Source organism: Styela clava, chromosome 7 (assembly GCF_964204865.1).
Source record: "Styela clava chromosome 7, kaStyClav1.hap1.2, whole genome shotgun sequence".
In the NCBI taxonomy this organism is placed as follows: domain Eukaryota; kingdom Metazoa; phylum Chordata; class Ascidiacea; order Stolidobranchia; family Styelidae; genus Styela; species Styela clava.
The window spans coordinates 5,731,697-5,753,058 of record NC_135256.1 but is presented as its reverse complement, the minus strand read 5'-3'; the positions used below and the strand labels follow the sequence as shown (position 1 = coordinate 5,753,058).

General features: G+C 35.8%; 2 protein-coding genes across 2 annotated transcripts; one reads left to right on the top strand and one right to left on the bottom strand.

Annotated features, from left to right (window-relative positions):
* The first annotated feature begins 313 nt into the window (after window positions 1–313).
* On the top strand, window positions 314–12,164 carry LOC120328048 (myeloid leukemia factor 1-like). The gene is made up of 7 exons (XM_039394435.2): window positions 314–562; window positions 1,585–1,720; window positions 3,346–3,420; window positions 6,151–6,288; window positions 7,258–7,330; window positions 9,749–9,835; window positions 10,425–12,164. Exons 1-7 carry the CDS (start codon window positions 525–527, stop codon window positions 10,805–10,807), a joined length of 930 nt encoding a protein of 309 aa, XP_039250369.2. The 5' UTR covers window positions 314–524; the 3' UTR covers window positions 10,808–12,164.
* Window positions 12,165–13,471: 1,307 nt separating this feature from the next.
* LOC120328170 (cobalamin trafficking protein CblD-like) lies at window positions 13,472–18,547 on the bottom strand. The gene is made up of 2 exons (XM_039394589.2): window positions 18,267–18,547; window positions 13,472–15,904 (listed from the first exon to the last, which is right to left on the bottom strand). The coding sequence occupies exon 2, from the start codon at window positions 15,897–15,899 to the stop codon at window positions 14,994–14,996; it is 906 nt and encodes a 301-aa protein (XP_039250523.2). The 5' UTR covers window positions 15,900–15,904; window positions 18,267–18,547; the 3' UTR covers window positions 13,472–14,993.
* Window positions 18,548–21,362: the final 2,815 nt, after the last annotated feature.

Sequence of the window (21,362 nt, the reverse complement as noted above, 5' to 3'; positions counted from 1 at the left end):
GTTTTTGCATGGTTTGTGAACAATTCCCCCGTGTCCTAACCACAACTTCCTCCCCTTATATGCAACTTACGCAACCACCAATCGTTTTTTTAGTAAGATATTAATAAGAAGCTCTTTAGTCAGATAGGTACGATACCGTTATATTTTTACATACTGGCATACATATTTAACGTGTTGAGTTCTCAGAATGCCAAATTAAAAATCGTATAGCAATCTCATTTCGCGCTATCAATCAATACACTGCCACAAATTAAGAGTTTTGTCTCATATGACGTCATATCCAGATGCAGGAGAAATGAACTGAATGTTTTTGTTTTTATCTGTACATCGCTCTCTATAGTTGTGTTGTTTTGAGTTGTACTTGTACCCCTGTAAGACCTTGTGAAACGTGTGTTTTGAAGCAAGTTGCAGATCTCTGGGTGTAACATAGTTGAAGCAAATAAACATACAAACGTACAGTAAACTAATACGGTACCGGTACCGGTATCGGAAGCAGACAATCAACAACAGCTTGACAATTCAACATGTTTCCTTCAATGTTTGGACATGATCCGTTCAATATGTAAGTTCAATTTGTATATTTTGAAATTTTTTTCAATTCATGAATTTTCGTAAATGATGAAATACAGAACCTAGCCTTTTTTAGTATTTTCATGTTAAGTCCAGGCAATGTAAGAGAGATTCATTGTTATGCTTTTCAATACTGCAATATTCAGCACTTAGAATACTTATGATACTTACGGTACTTATGATTCCCATATTCATGCCAAGGCTGGTGATAGAAAAGCCCATTAAACAGATTGATCATATGGAAAGCTACGACCTTCAGTTACCAATCCATGTTCAGATGTTGGATTTGGGGTTGGTTGGCCATGTGTTTGTTTCAGATGCATCGCCTTAATCGTTTACTGACAGATTGATGAAGGAAGGTGATACTGTCAAGCAGTTACATGAAGCTCTCTCAGACATACAGACATAATCTAACCTAACAGGGTGCGAACTCCTGCAGGGTAATCAATCACAAATGCGGTGGCAAGTGTATTCTTAAAGCCTGTTAAAGCTTAGCGTGGTGCGCCACACTGCCGAGCATATTCAAACCTGGTGGTCAGTGCACCGGTTCAGTAGTTCAGGCTGCCAAGGTATATCGGTGCATACAAATAGGTTTCATATTTTTTTCATGAAAAGGAAATTCCACTATTGTTTTGTTGCCATGTCAATCCTATTGCTCTTTCATAAATAATCCCTCTGATTGATGAGCTTATGATCATATCATTATTACTCAGTCATTTACTGAAAATTAAAATTTTTTTTTCTGGTTGACCATATAATAAATTCTCCCTCATTAAAAAAATTTTTTTGTGTTGCATGGTAACTGACTCAGATGACCATCAACGGTCGCATTGTTACCACTCAGTGATATACCACAAACTTATAATTCACTTATTTTAATATTATTATTTATATATTATGTGTTTCCTGGTAGACAAAATAATAAATTCTCTCTTTCTCTAGTTTAACAAACGAATAAATTCTCTCACTCTCTCCGCGGTTTTATATAACAATACCTCAATTTATCATTTCCAGGGATCCGTTTGAACACATGAACAGAATGATGAGTCAGTTTCATTCACCATTATTCAGCAGTCCACTTATGTTACAAAGACCGGGAGGAATGTTGCAATTAGAAGACGGGATGAGAAGACATCAACTTTCTATGCCTGTGAGAAATCTATCTATACCTTATTACAGCGGTTCCCAAAAAGGAAAAGTTACTAAGTGCGCCGCGAAAATTAGCAAAATGGTACTCTCGAAGTATGTGAACCAAGATGGCAGACACCTGAACGTACTATGTGTACCAGGTTAGGATTAGATTATAATTTTATTCCAATTTTCCTTATTTTGGTTATATCACAAGTTCGGGACTAGCCAAGTGACTCTAATAGTATTTGTACCAGAAATTATGGCCCAACCCTAACCTGGTATGCATGCTACGTTCCGGTGTCCGCCATCTTAGTTCACATACTTCAGGAGCACCAAGAAAATTGCATCAAACATACCTAAAATATAGATGAATATTTTACATATTGTATTTCTCATAAATGTTATATTGTTTCCTATTTTAAATGCTGTTTATATGAATTAGTAAATTAAATTTACCTTTTTATGTCATTTTCTTCCTGTTACGTAGTGTCTGCCTCTTTTGTTACGTAACAGGTATACACTACTTGCTGCAATTTCGCGAGCTGCAGGGTATTAAACTGATGAACCGAGTTTGGCAAACATGAGTGATTTATTCAGCATTTCAAAGGAATACCAGGCTGAGATGAGAAAAAAGAGTTGACTTTTTGCCTTTGTTCGCAGGCCTACATGTTTACAAATTTTAAAAGTACACATTACCGATCACAAAATTTGTTTTATTTAAAAGCAGCTTTTTTTTTCGTGTAAGTGTGGTGTGAGTTTTTTCTCTCGATAATTTTGCGCTGCAAAAACAAAAAGTTTGGTAACAACTGCCTTATGAGTTCAGCAATGAATTTGGTCTCTGATCAACAACTTACACTTTGGCTCTGCGATTGGCGTGTGCTTAGCATTAAGAAAAACTTGTCATCAAATCCCTTATTACCCTCTGTAGGTCCACAGGTTCAAACTCTGTGGGGATAATAATGTATAAGATGATTGCTTGACTCCTCCCCATTGTAGCGTAGCCAGTAGCCTACTTCATTTAACCGCTGATTGCTTACGGCCTTCTCCATCATGCCCCATGCAAGTCCATGTGCATAAAAGAATTTCTAACCCAGTATTTGAGAATGCATTCTACTTCAGGGGCTTGCTCGACATATCCTTTTGAATAAAAATGATCAAATGATCTTCTTATATTGATTTATTTTGTTTTTTGCATTAATACAACATCCCTTTCTTCATAGAATCTCAACCATAATACTGTTTTGATGTACCGCCCAGGGCTGTGTAATCTGGCAAATTCACGATTGCTGACACTGCTGACTTTGAGTTTAAAAAGTTGATTCTGAAAATATGACTTCAACGAAAATATGCCAAACTCTTCACTTGACAGCCTTGACCTTCTAACAACTTAATTTAGTGATACTCTCCTCATCTGATGCCTTGAGTTTTGGGATACTACCTAGCACTGTTTCTAAGTGTCAGTAATCCTATACCCGACATGGACTGGTAACCGGACGAGAGGCCGTGGTTGGCCATATGATTATCGCCTTTCCTTTCGCTCTGGATAAATATATAAATCTTATTCTCTCCTATTAAATGTTTTTTAGTTTTTGCGTTACACTATTTTGAGTCGGGCCTAACATTCTTCATTTTTTTCGTTTTTAGGTTTCACCTTTTGAAGACATGATGGGAAGAATGAATGGAATGCAGAACATGATGCAAAATGCACAACGTAATATGGTGAGTTGAAGACCTGACAATTTACTTCAGATAATTTTTTTAATTTACTGCATCCAGCGTAAAGCAAGAAGCTAAAATATACAATTATTCGATTACCGTAGTTCTATTTTACACAATTTTTAGAAGATTGATGTTTTTCAAGAAAGATTTTAATAACCCTACGGTAATTTTTCACATGTAACTGTTCTATTTCTAGAGTCAAAAAATTATGATATTGAGTTTTATTCATTGTGTTCCCCTGTTTATCATTCAAGTGGTATTATTCTTAGCAGTAGATTTATGTTATTATGTTCAAACATTTCATGCACAACAAAGCATCCTGTAAAATGACCTAATATCGTGAAATCAACTCTGCACCTAGCATTGTGGGCTGAGGCCCCCTTCAATTGCCCCAGATTTAGATTGCTTACAAGCTAAATTTTCATCTCGTTAACTAGTTATTAAGTAACATCCAAAACGAGAATATCGGTCAGAGACTGAAGACTTATCGATCGAAAGTTAGGGGATCCCCCAAAACAGTGCTCTTACTCCATAGTGAAACCTTGTGTCCCATCACTAATTAATTAATAACTCACCAAATTATACGGCATAATTCATCCAAAATCAATAGGCTTCTGGTACGACATATGATGAATGCACATGCAGAATCTGGAGCAGATTCAATCTCTCTTTCGTGAGATATCGCGTGCATCTAACAGACAGACAGAAAGACAAATAGACAAACAAACAGACAGACAAATACCTATCAACATACTTACCGATTAAAATCGATAAGTAATAACAATGAGTTACAGATAAATATTGATACAGAAGAAAACGAAGCATTCTATTTTAGTATGGCAAACTCATGTGATAAGCCTATTGATTTTTTCGCTGATGCTAATTTTGTTTATACACACAAATATATTATGCTCTAAATCCTTGAATGAGATTTCAATTCAAATAATTATACTGAGAAAAGGTACCAAATTTCTCACCAGGAGGCTCAAATTAACCAAGTCATTTTCATTTCACACTTCCTGTTGCCGCTTGATCATTTCCCAAAATTCGGTTCTCAGCTTCACTTTAGTCTCCATCTATTCTAACATTGCTCACTTGTTCAATTTGAAGATTTGTCAACAACTATAGGGCATCTGTCTCCAGCTGTTTGTTGTACTTGAAGAATCCATTCCAGATTAAGCCTGAGAGAATTGTTCTCACTCAGTATTAGAAGATAATTAGAATACAATTATACCTTTATTACATTGAAATACACACTAGAATCAAGTGGCAATATTATTCAAGCGACAGCCCACAAATCAAAAACAGGAATCACATGATCAATCATCCCATGTAGCAAAATTTGTAGGTTTGTGGGAACGTAAAATTGTGGATATTGCACTTGGATATGAACCTAGGAAATGACTTTGATTGATACAATATCATCTTTTGTAGTAGTATAAGCACCAGGTTAGGGTTAGGACATATTTTCATCCGATTTTCTTATTTTAGTTCTATTACAAGTTCGGGGACTGTCTGTGTTAGCCAAGTGAATATACCCCCTACCCATAGGCTTCAGTTCCTTTACACAACTTGATGTAAAGTAGGCGAACAAAATTATTTACCTCCATATTGGTACACATACTTCTGGAAAGCCAGATGGCCTCATTATATGACGTACCACGCACAGTCACCATGTCCGGGTTAGTTGGTCTGTTATTTTGTTTTCACATGCATGCACCTAATGGTGGATGACACCAGTGGTTAGTTACATGAACTACCAACTGTGGTGAGGATTCCAACAACTCTTTTGCACATATTTATTTTTCCACAGCTGTAAACACAGCAGGTAATCAGTTTAACATCGGCAAGTGCATTTCTAACCATTAGAGCAATGCGTCAACCACTGAGCCAGGAATCACAGGAATCATTTGTCTTCAAATCACACATCAACCTATATATACAGGAAGTAGGAAATGTAAATATGAATCATGACATTCAGAATAGAATTTTCGAGAACAATGAATAACAAGAACAGCTTATATATGAATAAAACATAGTGTTGTGTGAAGATTGTATTTATTTGGAAAGATTTCAGCTGGTGGGCTTTAATACAGGAATGTTAGTTTTCAGAAAATCGCTTTTGAAAGATTCGTTTAAGGTTACAATCTAGTTAATATTTAAACTCAATCTTAGCTCGGTTGGTTAGTATAGAAAGGGTGACTGCAATGGAGAAATATATAAAAGAAAGCTACAGAGTGGAGGAGAAATATCATGCGGTAGTAGCTTGTTTATTTTTATTTTCAAACTGTATTTGAATTTGCTCACCCATTATTCGTACATCTGTACCAGTGCGGCAGGGGTGTGCAACCTTTTAAACAGAAGGGCCAATTACGAATAGCTGTGTGGAACCGGGGCTATTTAACACGGGCTTTCTAGTAGTTACAGGCACAAACTTTGATTATTGATCTTATGACTTGCATTGTTCGTTTCTCACAAGCTGGGCTTGTAACGCTCGTTATAGGCATAGATAGTAAATTGGATTCTGGTATGGACTTTGCAACGCTAAGGGATTGTAAGTACTTGCTTACACACCATTCAAAATTAACACTGCTCAGCGGGCCACACAATTTTTCCTTATGGGTCGCATTTGGCCCACGGGCCACAGGTTGCACACCCATGTGTTAGGGTATTGGCTGAATATGGTGAAGTCTTTATTATTGAATTCTCATCTTAATATTTATTTTTCAGTCCATGCAGTCATACTCAGGAGGTTTGACACCCGGAGCAGGGCAGTCGTATCATTCGTCCACAATCGTAATGCAAAGTGGACAAGAAGGACCGAGGGTTATTGAATCAACGTCATCTACAAGGGTTGGACAGGATGGGGTAAGGAAATTGAAATGTTTGTTTTCTAACTAAAAGTGCTTGGACAATTTGTTTTATATTTAATTAAGAATACGGGTATTAATGAACCCTTAGTATTCAAAATATAGCTTCATCGAATTTTAGTTTAATTTTTTGTATAATTAGTTGTTGCATATTGCAATATTTGTGCTGGCAAACAATATTTCAATTTTATGTATTTTCTTTGAACTAAATTGATATTGAAGATAACAAGGAAGTTGGATATTCAAATTATCATTTTCAATGATCTTTGAATTCCTAAAAAATAACATTTGCATTGCCAGTCTGCCAGATATTGTCATGAATAGAATCTAGATCAATTCTACCATTTTGCTGTGACATTTAATATTGATTGATTGTTGAACAACTAATTTGTTGCGCATAATCCCCTGGGGCTAGGTTACAGGGAGAGTTGAATTTTTAAATGCATTGATTTTGGATGAAATTGTCTGTTCATAACTTCTTTTATTATCATTGGACCTGAATCGATCTAGTGGACAATGATGCTGTTTTCTTGCCAGTGAGGCGTCATTTTCATTTTATTTATTAAAGTGAAAAAAAAGTTTTTGCAGAAATTTTTTCTTGGTATTCCTGTAGTTTCTTGCTTGCATGAGAAATTAACAGGCCACAGAATTTTTGTGCCACGAAAAGTGGGCTACGAATGAAAAAAGGTTGAAAACCACTGTACTAGACCAAATGCAGGGACTGTAACGGGGTTCTATTAATATTCTTCCTTCCTTTCTTCATAAACGTCGTGGTACGGTGTGCTATATATACTTCTTTAGCTCTTCGAATACAGTATCACAGTTTTAAGTTCATGAGATATTTATTAATAGTATTATCATACAAATCGCACAGAAAATACCTTAAGTCTCATCTAATTCCACAATTTTAGTAGTTGAATAGAATGTAATTTATTTGTTTTATCAAACTTTCGATCGTTTTTTTTAGGTTAAAGAAACAAGAAAATCTCACAAGGATACAGGAACAGGAGAAATGAGGATGGCAATAGGACATCATATTCGTAAGTAGATTCTTCACTGCTTAACTTGAATTTCCCATTTTACTCTTATCCAATTCTTCTGCGCTTTCCTAGTTTTAGTATTGTTTGTTGCCACCTTCCAGATTTGCTAATAATTCTCTGCCAGTATCTTGTCACAATTCTCAAATTTTTATAATATTTATACAGTCCATAAAGTCTCTCAACAATTTAAAAAAATTGTCTCTGGGTTAATTTTTCAGATGCAACTTTAGGAATGCTCTGTACAATAATAAAAACATATATATAAACTCCTATTATCAATCCTAGATACACTGAATGCTTTTCTGCTCAGTTTCTGTGAATTTTCTGCTTTCATATTATATTTTATTTACTCTTGATTTTTACAATTTGTGGGTAGCCTTTGTATTCTCATCTTGTCATTTTCTTGCTGGAATTTTTTTTAACCTTGTCTATATTTGCTTCACCATATAGCAAACTCAAACCCATATTATTGAAATTATATGAAAACACAGTCATTTTGCAGCTTTTCTAGTGTTACAGCTTACAGGTTAAAGTTTTAACATTGTTTACTCTGTTTTTCAAATTTGTGGATATATTTTGTAACTTTGTTTTGTCTTTTTCATGCTGGGAAAAAATTTGGCCTCAGCTTTGTAATCCTTCCAATATAACAAACTGAATGATTTGCTGCACACCGACACAAATATATTTCTGTAATGTTTCGTCTGACCAAGGTCAGACTTCCTCAGCCATACATAGTTCAACTATATTTGTGTTAGTGTGCATCAAAGCTGTTGAATCACTTAGGAATGTTATCTTCACGCTTGCTACAGCATCATTGTGTTATATGCATACGGATCCACCGGCGCAAAAGCATAGAAGAAGGATACCGTATTTGCTCGTTTTGTAGCCCGGGCCCATATTTTTTTACCCAAACTCACTATTCGGGCCCTTATTCAAACCGGCGGGCGCTTGTTATTTTTTTATTTTTTAAAGTAAAATTATACACAAAAATTACGGTATCTTTGAAGACAAATATTTGACGACATTAATCCTTTTTCTATGTCAATTTATTCACGTCAAACGCAAATTATTCACGTCTTAAGAGTAATTCCCTCATATTACCCGTAGTTTATATTATTAACAAGAAACAACAAATCAAAAGAAGAAAAGTTTTACGTCGCCCTATCAATATTGAAACGACGCACTTGGGCCCGCGACGCCCAGTTTGATAACCACAGTGTTACGTAATCAATGCTGTCTGTTATGTAATTGGACGCCTAAGGCGTGAGTGTTATCTACCAGCGCTTAAAATTCAACAGCGTTGTAACAAAAGCGCTTCTTATTTCCTAATGTTCTCTTCTACTGAAAAATCAGCTTTTACATCGGGCGGGTATTCAAGCACCGGCCCTTATTTATTTTTATGTTCTGTTCACACGGGCGGCTACTCAAACGGGCCCTTAATCAAGATCGAGCAGAAAAACGAGCATATACAGTAAGTACGGTAGTTAGTCTTGCAGAAACCAAATCGATATAACAAACTGAAGTTCGATAAAAACACAGTGATTTTACTGTTTCTTTACGCAAGTGTTACAGATGATAAGTGACTTAAACATGAGTGTGTGTAATCACTTAATACGTGTCAAGGTCAGCTAAGTTCATTAGCACTTGATAACGCAGTGTGTTATGTGGTTTTTATTGTTTAAATAATGGTTTTGGTTTATCTTTGACTACTAGACTTTGTACTCAAAAGTTTGAGACATTGAATCCAGCTTGTATTAGTAGAATTCTCGACAGTTACTTGAGGAATTCGACATAGGTCATAATGTGAAAAAGAATAAATGTAATCATGCGAAAAAAGATTCCTGGCTACTTCATATTTGTATCTTAAAATTGTTGGCAACGATGTCCTAGCAATCAAAGTGTTAGACTTAACTGTGGTATTTTGTCTGGTTTTTACAAAATTTTCACAAAATTCTATTGCTTGCATCTATTACAAGGTTCAGGAACAGATATTTGTTTCCGTGGTGCATGAAATATTGTACAAATAAACATAAAAAGTAAATGAATGGAGAGAAAAAATAAAAAGACATACAATATTTCCTGCTGATCACTAACACAAATGTACGATCCATCGTTGTAAACTGCTTGTCTGATTTTGGTCAGAGGAATCTTTACAGAAATATATTTGTGTTATTGTGCAGCAGGACTCTTAAATTGTATAGTATGGCTATTTTATTCCTGCTACAGCATCCTTGCACTATGCACATGACATACAGATCCACTAGCGCAAAGGCATAGCGAATTGGGAGTTGGTCTCGTCCACTGATAGTTATACAATATTTCAACTGCAATAGACGAGGAGCCATGAAGAAAACTATAAAGTTAACATATCAGCGACATCTAAATAACATTGCAGATTGTTCTTATCTTAACTTGCAGATGATCGAGCACATATCATAGAAAAGGCCAAAAACAGAAGAACTGGAGATGAAGAAGAAAAGCAAGAATATGTTAATATTGAGGAAGGTGGGGGTGTTTCTGTTGTTTTCGAAAATTTTATTTTGCCAATCTCCTCGTACTAAGGTTGCAAGAGAATCACTCAGAGGAGCTATGATTTGAGTTACTAGTAATCACTGACACGCCAAGAGCTGCACATAAATGATAAATACAGGTTGTCCAAAAAATTTCGCCTGGTTTTATAGTACCGGTAAAAAAAATTTAAAATTTTATCTGATTCTAAAGTAATAACAATGTATTTCTCATTTATCATGGGATAAAATTCATTTTTAAACTTGAATTATTATAAACCCGGGCGAAATTTTTTGGACACCCAGTTTTTATGGCTTTGAGTTTGTTTCTACATTCACTGATAACTCAGTTCAAGCAATATGACGGGGTAATATATCTCATTGGTACTCTCTCCAAATAGTTTTTAGGTGATTCTATGCATTTTGGACAACTTTGATCAACTTTGGAAACCATTGGTAAACAGCATGAATTTAATTTCATGCATATCCAAGCATTTCACTGATTGCTCTTGATAATGCTTTACGCCGCATTCGAGTTCATTTTTGAACTGCATGAAGCTTGTCTGAATCTTCATCTCTTATTTTAGAGGAAGCAGATACTTTCAACAATGAATGGAAACAGAAAATGGGGGCTGCAGAACCTAAGTCTGATATCCAATGTTCACTTACATACGGCTCGTACCGGAATTCATCACGTTCTGGACCATATGACCCTCAACAAAGGCCACGTATGGGTCAAAGGCGATTCCCACGAGCTGCCATAACACAGGGAGAAGTACTTGACGACTTAAGGGAACGGTCTGGGCGACGTGATAGACAACATGGCCGTCCCCTGTTCAGTATTCGACATGGTCGTCCCCCATTCGAAACTCGGCATGGGCGTCCCTCATTAGAGACTCGACAGGGCCATCCTCCGTTCGAGACTCGACATGGCCGTCCACCATCCAGTAGTGGACATGATGATCGTTGATATGCACAAAACTTTCTTGTAGGACATTTTAACCACATGGTGGTGTTACTGATATTGACTGTTTTTGCGTTTGCAACTAATTTTAAACTAACGATAATCGTACCCACTGGGATTATCGTAAACATCATAAAGTGAGATCAAATTCACTTGATATATAAACTTATCGATCGTTGAATTCGCATGTATATTCAGTATTTTTCATGTCCTAAGTTATGTAAAACGTTAACCAAACGAGTGGGTGTGGTTCATACGATGTAGCCGTTTTATCGACATTCCTCTCTACCAGGATAAATGTTCATTGTTGTCTCGAAAATCTTGTTCAATTATTTGAATTTCATCAAAACTGGTAGTTGTACAGTTACACTAAACTTGCAGAGTAGCAAATGTGAGATGCCATTTTTTTTTTTACTATTTGCCCCTGGAAGAAATCCGATTTTTTTTTTCTTTGTCACATTTGTGACAGTATATTTATTATTTTCATATTTCATTGTTTACCTGCTGAAAGCATATTTACTGACTTTTATGTTCTCAAATATTTGAGCGATAGAAATATTTGAGAATTTGATAAAAGATAAATTGCCTTTTTACTAGCGACGTTTTCGTGTGAATTTTTTCTTGTAACTGTGTGAAATACTTGAAATCTCTGTCCAAAACTTAGTCTGAACATTAATGATTTTTTTTTTGTATACATACCATTTATTAAATGAAAATTATACACAAAATATATTGTCATTTCCAGTTCTCAAGTATGATTTAAACGAGAATAACGAAAATTTTGACTTTTGGACGCCTAAAGCCATGAGTGTTATCTATCAGCGCTTAAAATTCAACAGCGTTGTGACAAAAGCGCTTCTTATTTCCTATTGTTCTCTATCACTGAAAAATCAGCTTTTACATTGGGCGGGTATTCGAGCACCGGCCCTTATTTATTTTTATGTTCTGTTCACACAGGCGGCTATTCAAACGGACCCTTAATCAAGATCGGGCGGTAAAACTAGCATATACGGTATATATTTATTAACCATGGACTATACATGATTATTACAGTTACTCGAAGTTATGACTTCACATTCTGAATTTGTAAAACTTGAGATTCCGTTTGAAATAATAATGTTTTGAAGTGTGAAATTTTGATCAACACCTGCAAGAATCTGCACAATCCAAGATGCAATAAATCATTCATCAACACCAATTTACTTCAGAAGGCACGGCTTTTTCCACGGATTTTGTGTTTATGAATTTTTTATTTCCAAATTTGCAGTTGTGTGTGAAGCAGAGTATGAGACCAGTATAATTGGTGCAATTATAAACTGTTTGATAAAATTTGGGTCTATTTCATTATTACAAAACAAATGTAGTTGTGTCTTGTGTGTGTTATCAGGACGAGCAATTCCAGGCAGGTTAGTGTCATCTTAGTGTTGCGAATAATCTTAGGGCTTGTGAGCCTACCATGTGAATACAATGAGGAGAAGATGTTCGTAAGCCTGAACAGTATCTGTTGTTTTATTTTCACTTCTATTTTAAGTCACAAGGTGACATTGCCTATGCAATATATTTACGTCTTGTTTTCTTTAAACCTAGCTTGAAATTCTGCCTGTATTGTAATTGTTCTTGTATCCCGGTGAAGTTCAAAACTGATCGTATAATACGGATAGGCAGGTGGTAACAAACAAGAGTTCAGGATGACAAACTAGGCAAGGATTGAAAAGTGACATGCTTTGTATCAATTTATCTATGTTGCTTTTTGCTATTAGGTTAAGTCAGATGGAGGAAGTCGATGAGCACCTCAATCATTTCTTAGCCGAGCGTGCATCTGACTTTTATGGACAAACTGAGCTCTGAATGCATAAATTACTTTTTGTTCGTCCCCTCCAAGGCAGAATAGTTAACATCAAACCATTGAGAGTTTCTCCGCGCAATGATAAAAGACAAGAAAATCCACTCGATGGAGGTACCGTACTATATTATTTAAATATTTACCATTTTTAATATCTAGATACCTTATTTTGCTTATCTACTGAATAATTAGTTATTTTCTATGAAAGATATCGTTAACTACCTATCAGGGATAGTTTTATGATGTTGCAAGTATCCTATGATAATATTTAAAACTCAGTCTGACCTCATGCGCATGTGTCAATTCGTTTAGGCTAATATTTACACATCAGGTGTGTTGTTTCACCGATGTTTGTTTTCTTTGAGCTGCGGACTTAATTTGAACTGAGAGTGTTTAAATGATAGGTATCCACAATAAAGTTGCATAACATGAAACACAAATAAACGCAAGGGCATTTAACATTAGAATCTTTTATACAAAGCCCCTGACACCGATATGAAAATGTGAAATTTGAGAAAAACATCCCCGCCACGTTTTTAAATTAGTAATAACCCAGTAGTGGTTCGAAATTATGTATTCCTAACCCCGACTGGATAATTACTACTTTTCTGTGAGGCTTTGTACAAAAGACCCAAACATTGTAGCTGATGTGCATTATTATTCAATACCTCAAAAACCAAATCTCCTAAAACCTTCTTTTGCTTAGTTAGACAATGAAGATAGCTACCAATATCCGTGGCTTGTCGAACCTAAAACTGTTACTCGATACATATGAAAAGCTAAAGTATCTTATTGCCACCATGCCATATAGATATTAAACAATAAACTCAAGTTCACAGTAAATTTATTTTATTCTTTCAGCTTAAACAAATCAACAACGTTGATGAAATAGTTATTAGCACGAAACTCAGTAAAACAAGGGCGAGCTCTTAGATATTCTACACTAGTTTACAAATGGAATTTCTACTCCATTCTAAGTTTTTTCAATGCAAATGCCATGGCCTATCATTAATTTTATTGGGAGCTCTCACCCTTGAACAAGGGTTATGTTAGCTAAGAGGTACACACTGCTAATGGTAACACTGTTATATAGCTACACCAGAAAGGTACCCTGAAATCCTTGTTTTTAGGTAGACTTGGCCAGTGCACAATGTTAGTTAGGTTGAAGTTGAATTTATTATCAGTTAATAATTTTAAATGAACATGCATACAGCATTCATAAAATGCATTTTTAACATGGATAGTCGAACATTTATAAAAATATTCAACTTGACTGTATTTAAAGCACAAGGAGAGGGCACCATTAATCCATATCAATCCCGCACTTGAATTATACTGAGACCAAGACAGCAAATAATTTACTTAAGTAACGAAAATATCTATCCTATACACACGAGGGTCAAAAAGAGCCTGATAATACAGGACTCAGTCACAAATAATTAACATTTATTCGATTTGCAATATATAATGATAAAATTATTGTTTTTCAAATGAATATTAGATTCATTGAATCGTCTTTCTAAATATTTTTTTAAACAAACAAATTGGCACGGCATGTAAAAAACGTGCACTGGTGAGGGGGCAAATTTTTTTTGCGAAAACAGAATATGTGAGATATTATTTGCTGTTAATAGGTGCCTAGTTAAACCACCGGACATTTACACAGCTTTATCTATCTACGTTCATTCCTACGGAATATTTTATTATTCTTATACTTGAGACGCTTACGGTAGTTCAACATATAATTCTGCGAACATTTCAGCTCTTTTCTAACTAGAATGAGCATTAATTTATCCAAATCTATAGGATTTTGATTAATATTGACTCAGATTAACAAGGCAAGTTGAGTTCACACATATTATTAAAAGACATAACTAGGTTCAAATAAATTTTTGAATTCAGTAATGGTTATGAAACATGTGTTACATAACAATCAGATTGAAATGAGCACACAATGCAATGCCATTGTAGAAACATATTAAATAACCTTACCTAAACTGGGCAGCTGAACTTGGTTTGACAAACAAGATTCCAGCAATTCCTAACCCAGTTGTAATTAGCAAGTATGCTGAGCTTTTTTCACAGCAAAGGCACGAAAAGAGGATCATAATAATATTAGGAAATGAACCCTAGATTTAACTCCTGAATAAAAAAAAGTATATCATAGGCGAGATTGAATAATATAGTTGAACTAATCAAGATTTCATCAACTCCTAACCCAGTTATTTTTAGCAAGCGTCCGCTTGTGCCGAGCTTTTTTTCGAGCAAAGACATTAAAAGAAGCTCATAAAAATATTAGGAAATAACCACTAGATTTAATCATAGGCGAGGAATAATAAAACAGTTGAACTAATCAAGAAGTTTGAGTAGATTTTGCATGACAGCATGCTCCTTAGGAGCCATTGTGAAAATACTTCCCACAAATACTTTTGCGCCCCATTTTTTATGGTATATGACTTTACAACAGCCCAAATCTTCAATTTCGAACCCTAGGTGGCGATAACGTTCATCAGTTTCATAAAATGTAGTGTTAGTATACGGCCCAAAAAATGGCTGGCCTGAGGATGGATCCACATAATCGCACCAATAATTATGGGCTTTTAATGTATGGCATATTTCTGTTGCAGTGGACATAAAGCTTTCTAAAAGTTTTTCTCGTTCTTCATCAACGGATTCCGTCCATCCAGACATATCGTTGTCAGTTCGTTGCGTTATTGTAACAATGGTTAACTTTCCATTTTGTGGCATATCTGGAAAAAACGACGCAAAATCTTTGTAAATCATATGAGGGCAATCTTGCATCGCAAGTTCAACCCTTGCATTTTCAAAATACTTTCGTAAAATACAATCGGCCATATCAGTATCAGTTTGACTATCAGGGTCAAGGTAATCTGATTCTGCTATAAGTTGGGATATAACAGTGAGGTGACGTTCTGCTATTCCTTCAGGCAGAACTTCAGCTTGGGTATCTACTGGTCTATTACGTTCCACGGCTTTGTCCTCTTTCGTGACACCGATATTTCCAGGTAGAGCGAATCGGAAGTCCGGCGTATTCAGCGGACCCATAGTTTCATCCGGCCATACAACGGCTTTAGTTGAAACATGATCGTCAGCAAACTGAGCCCAATTATGTTCCCTATCTTCAAAACCAGAAAATTTTCGGATTTGCGAAATCGAAGTTCTTATTTTCCTTGTGCCTATATGATACGATAAAACCCTAATTGCAGCTTTTTTTGCACTTGATGATGTTGCCATTAGATCTGTTAATATTAAAAATATAAAATAAATTTTAAAGTTATGAACAACTTTATAATACAATTACAATTTCAAATCAATATTGATAAGCTGCTTAATCTAGTATCACACGGCAGCCTCTCGTTCAATTATCAATCCATGTCGATTGTTGGGTATCGAAATAGTTATCCCAGTTATTTGTTTCAGATGCATGACTTGAATTGAACACAATATTGTAATAAAAGAGGCAGTGACCCGGTAACCAGCGTTTTTGCCCATTTACCCCCACAAGTGGAAAAGCGTATGACAACAATTTTACTGAAAATAATACTGTAATAAATTCTTAAACCAGTACGGCACACTTTACAGATCGAGAGACAATCTCTCGTTTTAGAGAAACCTATTTTAACGGTGATCGAATATCCCTCCTTCGATGGACGTCTGGCGGATTTTGTCTCCCGATATCGATAAATTGAAGCTGCGCAGTAAACTAACAAAAAGCGCAATCTAAAACCATCACCATTGAATTCCTCGTGAAAAAATAATCAGTTCTACCGATGTAAAAAAAATTTTACCGGTGCGTTCGAGAGAAATGAGCAAAAAACGATTGACGGCGTGTGACGTCACTGAATTTCAATCGACGCACGCAGGCACGCATCGGCCGTTCCTCGACGTAAACCTTGGCGTGCCGTGTTTCTCTCATTTTCAATGTAGATAGGATGGCGTGTTAACGATAATAAATGGATCAGAGATAATAAAAATTACATTTTGATAACACACAATCGATAAACAGTAAAATTAATGCCTCGATATAGCATTAGATGAATTAGTTCATAAAGTAATAATTTAATCTAATGCCGCAACGAGACATTCATATGCCGCAAAATGTGCAACTTGCGTAATTTATACAAGAATAGATCGGCGAAAAACGAGAATCAAATTAGCAAAATAACTTAATATAATGCCACATCGATGTATTCATATGCCGCAAATGTTCAGTTTGCATAATTTATACTAGTATAGATCGGTAAAAAACAAGATTCAAAATAATATAATGTCCCCTCGATACATTCATATGCCGCAAATGTTTAACTTCGAAAGTTACGGTATACGAGAATAATTTAATTCAATGCCACATCGAGGCATTCATATGCCACAAATGTTAATCTATACGAAAATAATTTAATTCATATGCCGCAAATGATCAACTTGCGTAATTTACACAATTATAGATCGGCAAGAAACAAGAATCAAATTAGCAAAATAATGTAATATCATGCCGCATCGATGTATTCATATGCCGCAAATGTTCAATTTGCGTAATTTATACTAGTATAGATCGATGAAAAACAAGATTCAAACTAATATAATGCGGCATCGATACATTCATATGTCGCGAATGTTTAACTTCGAAGTATACGGAATACGAAAATATTTTAATTCAATGCCACGTCGAGGCAATCATATACCGCAAATGTTAATTTGCGGGATTTATGCAAGAATAGATAGGTGAAAAACAAGAATCAAATTAATATAATGCCGCATTGATGCATTCGTATGCCGCAAATGATCAACTTGCGTAGTCTGTGAAAAACAAGAATCAAATTGGCAAAATAGTTTAATCCAATTAATCATCGAGGCTTTTATTTTACTATAGATTGTTGACGCTCAAATTTAAATAAAAATCTCGAATATAATTATTAGATGATATCGTAATTCGTAATCGTTGTGCGTTCTGGAAGTTTCAGTTCTAAATGACCGAAGATGCTATGTTAAATTGTTGTAATTACAGGTATTAACGGGCATACAAAGTTTCACTATCGATATTAATTTAACTATTGAAAAAAAAACTTCGATATCGTGCATCGTTTTGACTTCGTTATACGACAATTCAAACGATGTCATGTAGTCACAAACACTTATAATAAAATTAGTTGGACTCGTAGACGTATTAATCGAAACGCATAATTTTGTAATCTCTTGATATTATTTAAAAGTAATTATTTTATTCACAGACGTTTGCATTTACGCGACATTATTTTAATTAGGCACTACCAACAGTAGACTGAATATAATGATTCAGAAATACATCGTATATTTAACCATATAGGTCAGTATACATCGGTAAGAAACGAAAATCAAATTAGCAAAATTCGAGAGCCATGCCGAACTGCCGATCTGTGCGTGACTTTCTTTGACGTCATATCCAGACATCTGACGTTTTCACGCATCGAGCTCGCAGACAACTCGACGCCCCCGGTTTCACAGACGCCTATTCATATTTTGGCTCTTCCGGAATGTAGACGCAAATCGGTATTCGGGATAGTGTGCCGTACTGTAAACAGCATACATGAACACAAGAAAATTAAATTCACAGGCGAAGCTTACTTCTGTCCTTGTAAAGTTGTAAATAATTTTGGTGAGCAAAGTCTGAAAGTAATGAAGAATACAAAAACGATTATAAGTTACATGATGGTGCTTGTGCTTAAATGTGAATCCCAATCATAACATCTGAGTGATTAGCCACTGTTTTTCTTAACAAACAATGCTAAAAAGTAAACAAACATGAAAATTAGTTGTTGTTTTTTTAAATATTTTCCTCTGAAATATTGTAACCTTTGACTTTGCCAATGATGGTCAGTAATTGAGTTAACTTAGCACTGACACCAATTACCTTTACCGGTACGGACCCAAAATTTTTAGTCCGCACTCTGCAGACATGTTAGATTTTCTACGCTGATATCACAACTAAAAACACTTTTGCCAGACGCTTGAAAATCTACTTGCGAAAAACCTGTCCGATTTTTCAGCCCACATCTTGCATCCTACAGTCTTATAACAATACCGGTACCGGTACCTGAGTACCGGTACAAGTTACTGGTATTAATAATATTTTGCTGCTTTGACCTTCTCCTGTTTTTTATGTAAGATTATTACCGGTACCGGTACCGCTTCACACTTTTAACAAACCACCTTTTTATGTAGATACCGTAATAAGGGAACTGATACCGGTACACCAATTCTAGAACTCAGTTGGATTATTAACTTCCGAACAACAATTAGTCGATGTTATTCCCAGTATGAACAACAAAATTTCTACGTATTGCTCTGACGTCACATACGTTTGTTGATGGAGGTCGACGGGGCTATTTTTTTAATATTACTCAAAGCAAGGTCATGCGCACACACTCCGATGCTGATTTACGCCAGAGACAGTCATGTCTATCCCACATACAACCATGACAGAAATTTAGGTAAAGATTTTGGTATCATTTTTTTTCTTCATAGGAGCAATGATCATGATAGGAGGTATATCGATACTGGGCGCTGACATCTTAACGAGTATGGCTACTAAAAAATTTCCGTGAGGGCGGAGGCCTGAAAGCTCCGAAAAGCACAGCCATTATAATATCTTTAAAATAAAAAGAGAGACAAAACAATAAATTTTATCAAAACAGCATGGTAGGATCAGGGTCGTGCCAAACCCGGAAGTTCTGCTACCCAGGGCGAGCCCAAAAATAATTACTAATACTCATTGAGGTGTATATAACCTCAATGCTAATACTACTGTATACAGTCAGTTGACTCGCTATCACCACACACAAGGCTTTGGGCTATACACGTAATGTCGGATTTAACTTAAAAACACATAGTAAAAATGTATGTGAGCTTGGATCTACTGCGTCCTACATCGTGTTGCGCGGGGCCGCAGTCCCTGGCTGGAATCATAGGATATGATTTACATATTTATCTCGGAGGGGAGGAAAGCCGATAAGACGGCTTAATCATATGGCGAATCACAGCCTCGTTTCCGCATTTCTGCATGCTATTTGGTAGTTTATAGTTCTGTTTCAGAAATTGGGGTATGAAACGAATATCTCTACCGGTCCATCTACATAAAAAAAGTTGGGCTCCACTGAATTCATGAAAATTAGAGTTTCCGTTTTCTATGATCTGGCAATTAACACTTCCGTACTGTCTTGCTCCCATTGTTTCACTCGTAAAATTCTTGTCAAGCGAAGATGCCCGCATTATTTTTTTCATGGTACTCGGCATTGCTAAGCTGTGGTTTAAGCGTCTCCACGTCTATACACGGTATAAACATATAACACACTGTATGTTATGGCGAATATCGGTTTTTCCGATTTGTATGAAGCTAAATTTCAGTACAATTAAGTTACAGTGACGATATATAACAGTGGAAACTCTACTTATGAAAATCTGGATACGAAGAATCCAACTTTCAAAAACTTTTTTTCCGCAAAAATATTGCTTCGTCTAACGTAGGCCTAAGCTTTTCTACATAACGAAAGGCCAAAAAAAAAATATTGTAATCGAAAGCAGCCGTGTGCAGCGCAGCAATAAGGTACAGTCAGCATAAAAGGATTTCAATAAGCGCGGACTTGAAGTGCTTATATAACACATCGAGGATGTTTTTTATTGAAAATATTTCATTGTTATCGTATATATATTTCAATTTAGTTTAGGTGGTTTGTGCGACCTCGGCAATAAGTCTAAGAGCAAATTGTGTCGTAAGTAATTGTTTCCATTCGCAGTTTCGATAGTAACCGAACATGACGAAAGTTTTTTTCATTTCTTGCAATTTAGAGCGTATAAAATATTATTCAGCACCTATCGCGGATTTATTCGTATCCCGGCGTTGTTGATGACAATGACCCTTTCCCCGAGCATCAACTTCCTTGTTTACTTCGTGACATTGGCCAATCAGCAAAATGTAAAAAGTGACGTAACAATGCCCCCTTTTCGCATCCGATCAGACACTTTTATCACTCAGACAGATTTTCAAGCGTGGTTGTAAACATTGCCTCGATTTCGCGTTTTTGAACTCTATTCGTTAGTTTTCAGTTGTGTTTTGGAAACTTAAATATAAATCAGATATTTCAATGATCACTCTGTCTTCCTAGGAGTTTTAATTTAATTGCAGTATTCAAAATGAGTGTAGAAATAGCTGTGATAGACTAACTTGAAATTCTTTACCGGTACCTTTAAAAAACAGATTGTTGTGTGGAATAAATCATAATGATGATTTGAAACATATACCCCGTTTTACAGACGCCAACTTGCAAAAGCACTCTTAAACCAGCCCCGAAAATTTTGCAATGGTAAAGTATAGGAAGATTTTTCTGGGGGTTAAAGGTCGGGGAAAGGTCCATAGCGTTTGGAAATATCGGAAATTTGGGAATCGGGTTCACTCATTTCATTATGACGATGGTCGCGTAATAACATTTGCGTTTTTCTGAATCAACGAATGGTTTAGTGAGCAAAATGAAAATTAAAGCCCGTGGTAGCTGCCGTGCCAGACGCCCTCAACTATTTGCCATCCCATTGCTCCGTTTGTTTACCGCGAAACAATTTATACAAGTATTATGTCCGATTTTTTGGTGGACTTAGAACAGATTAGGGCATTTACAGGTAAAATGCGTTCCTACTTACGAACTTTTCAACTTACGTAGGGGCTTCCGG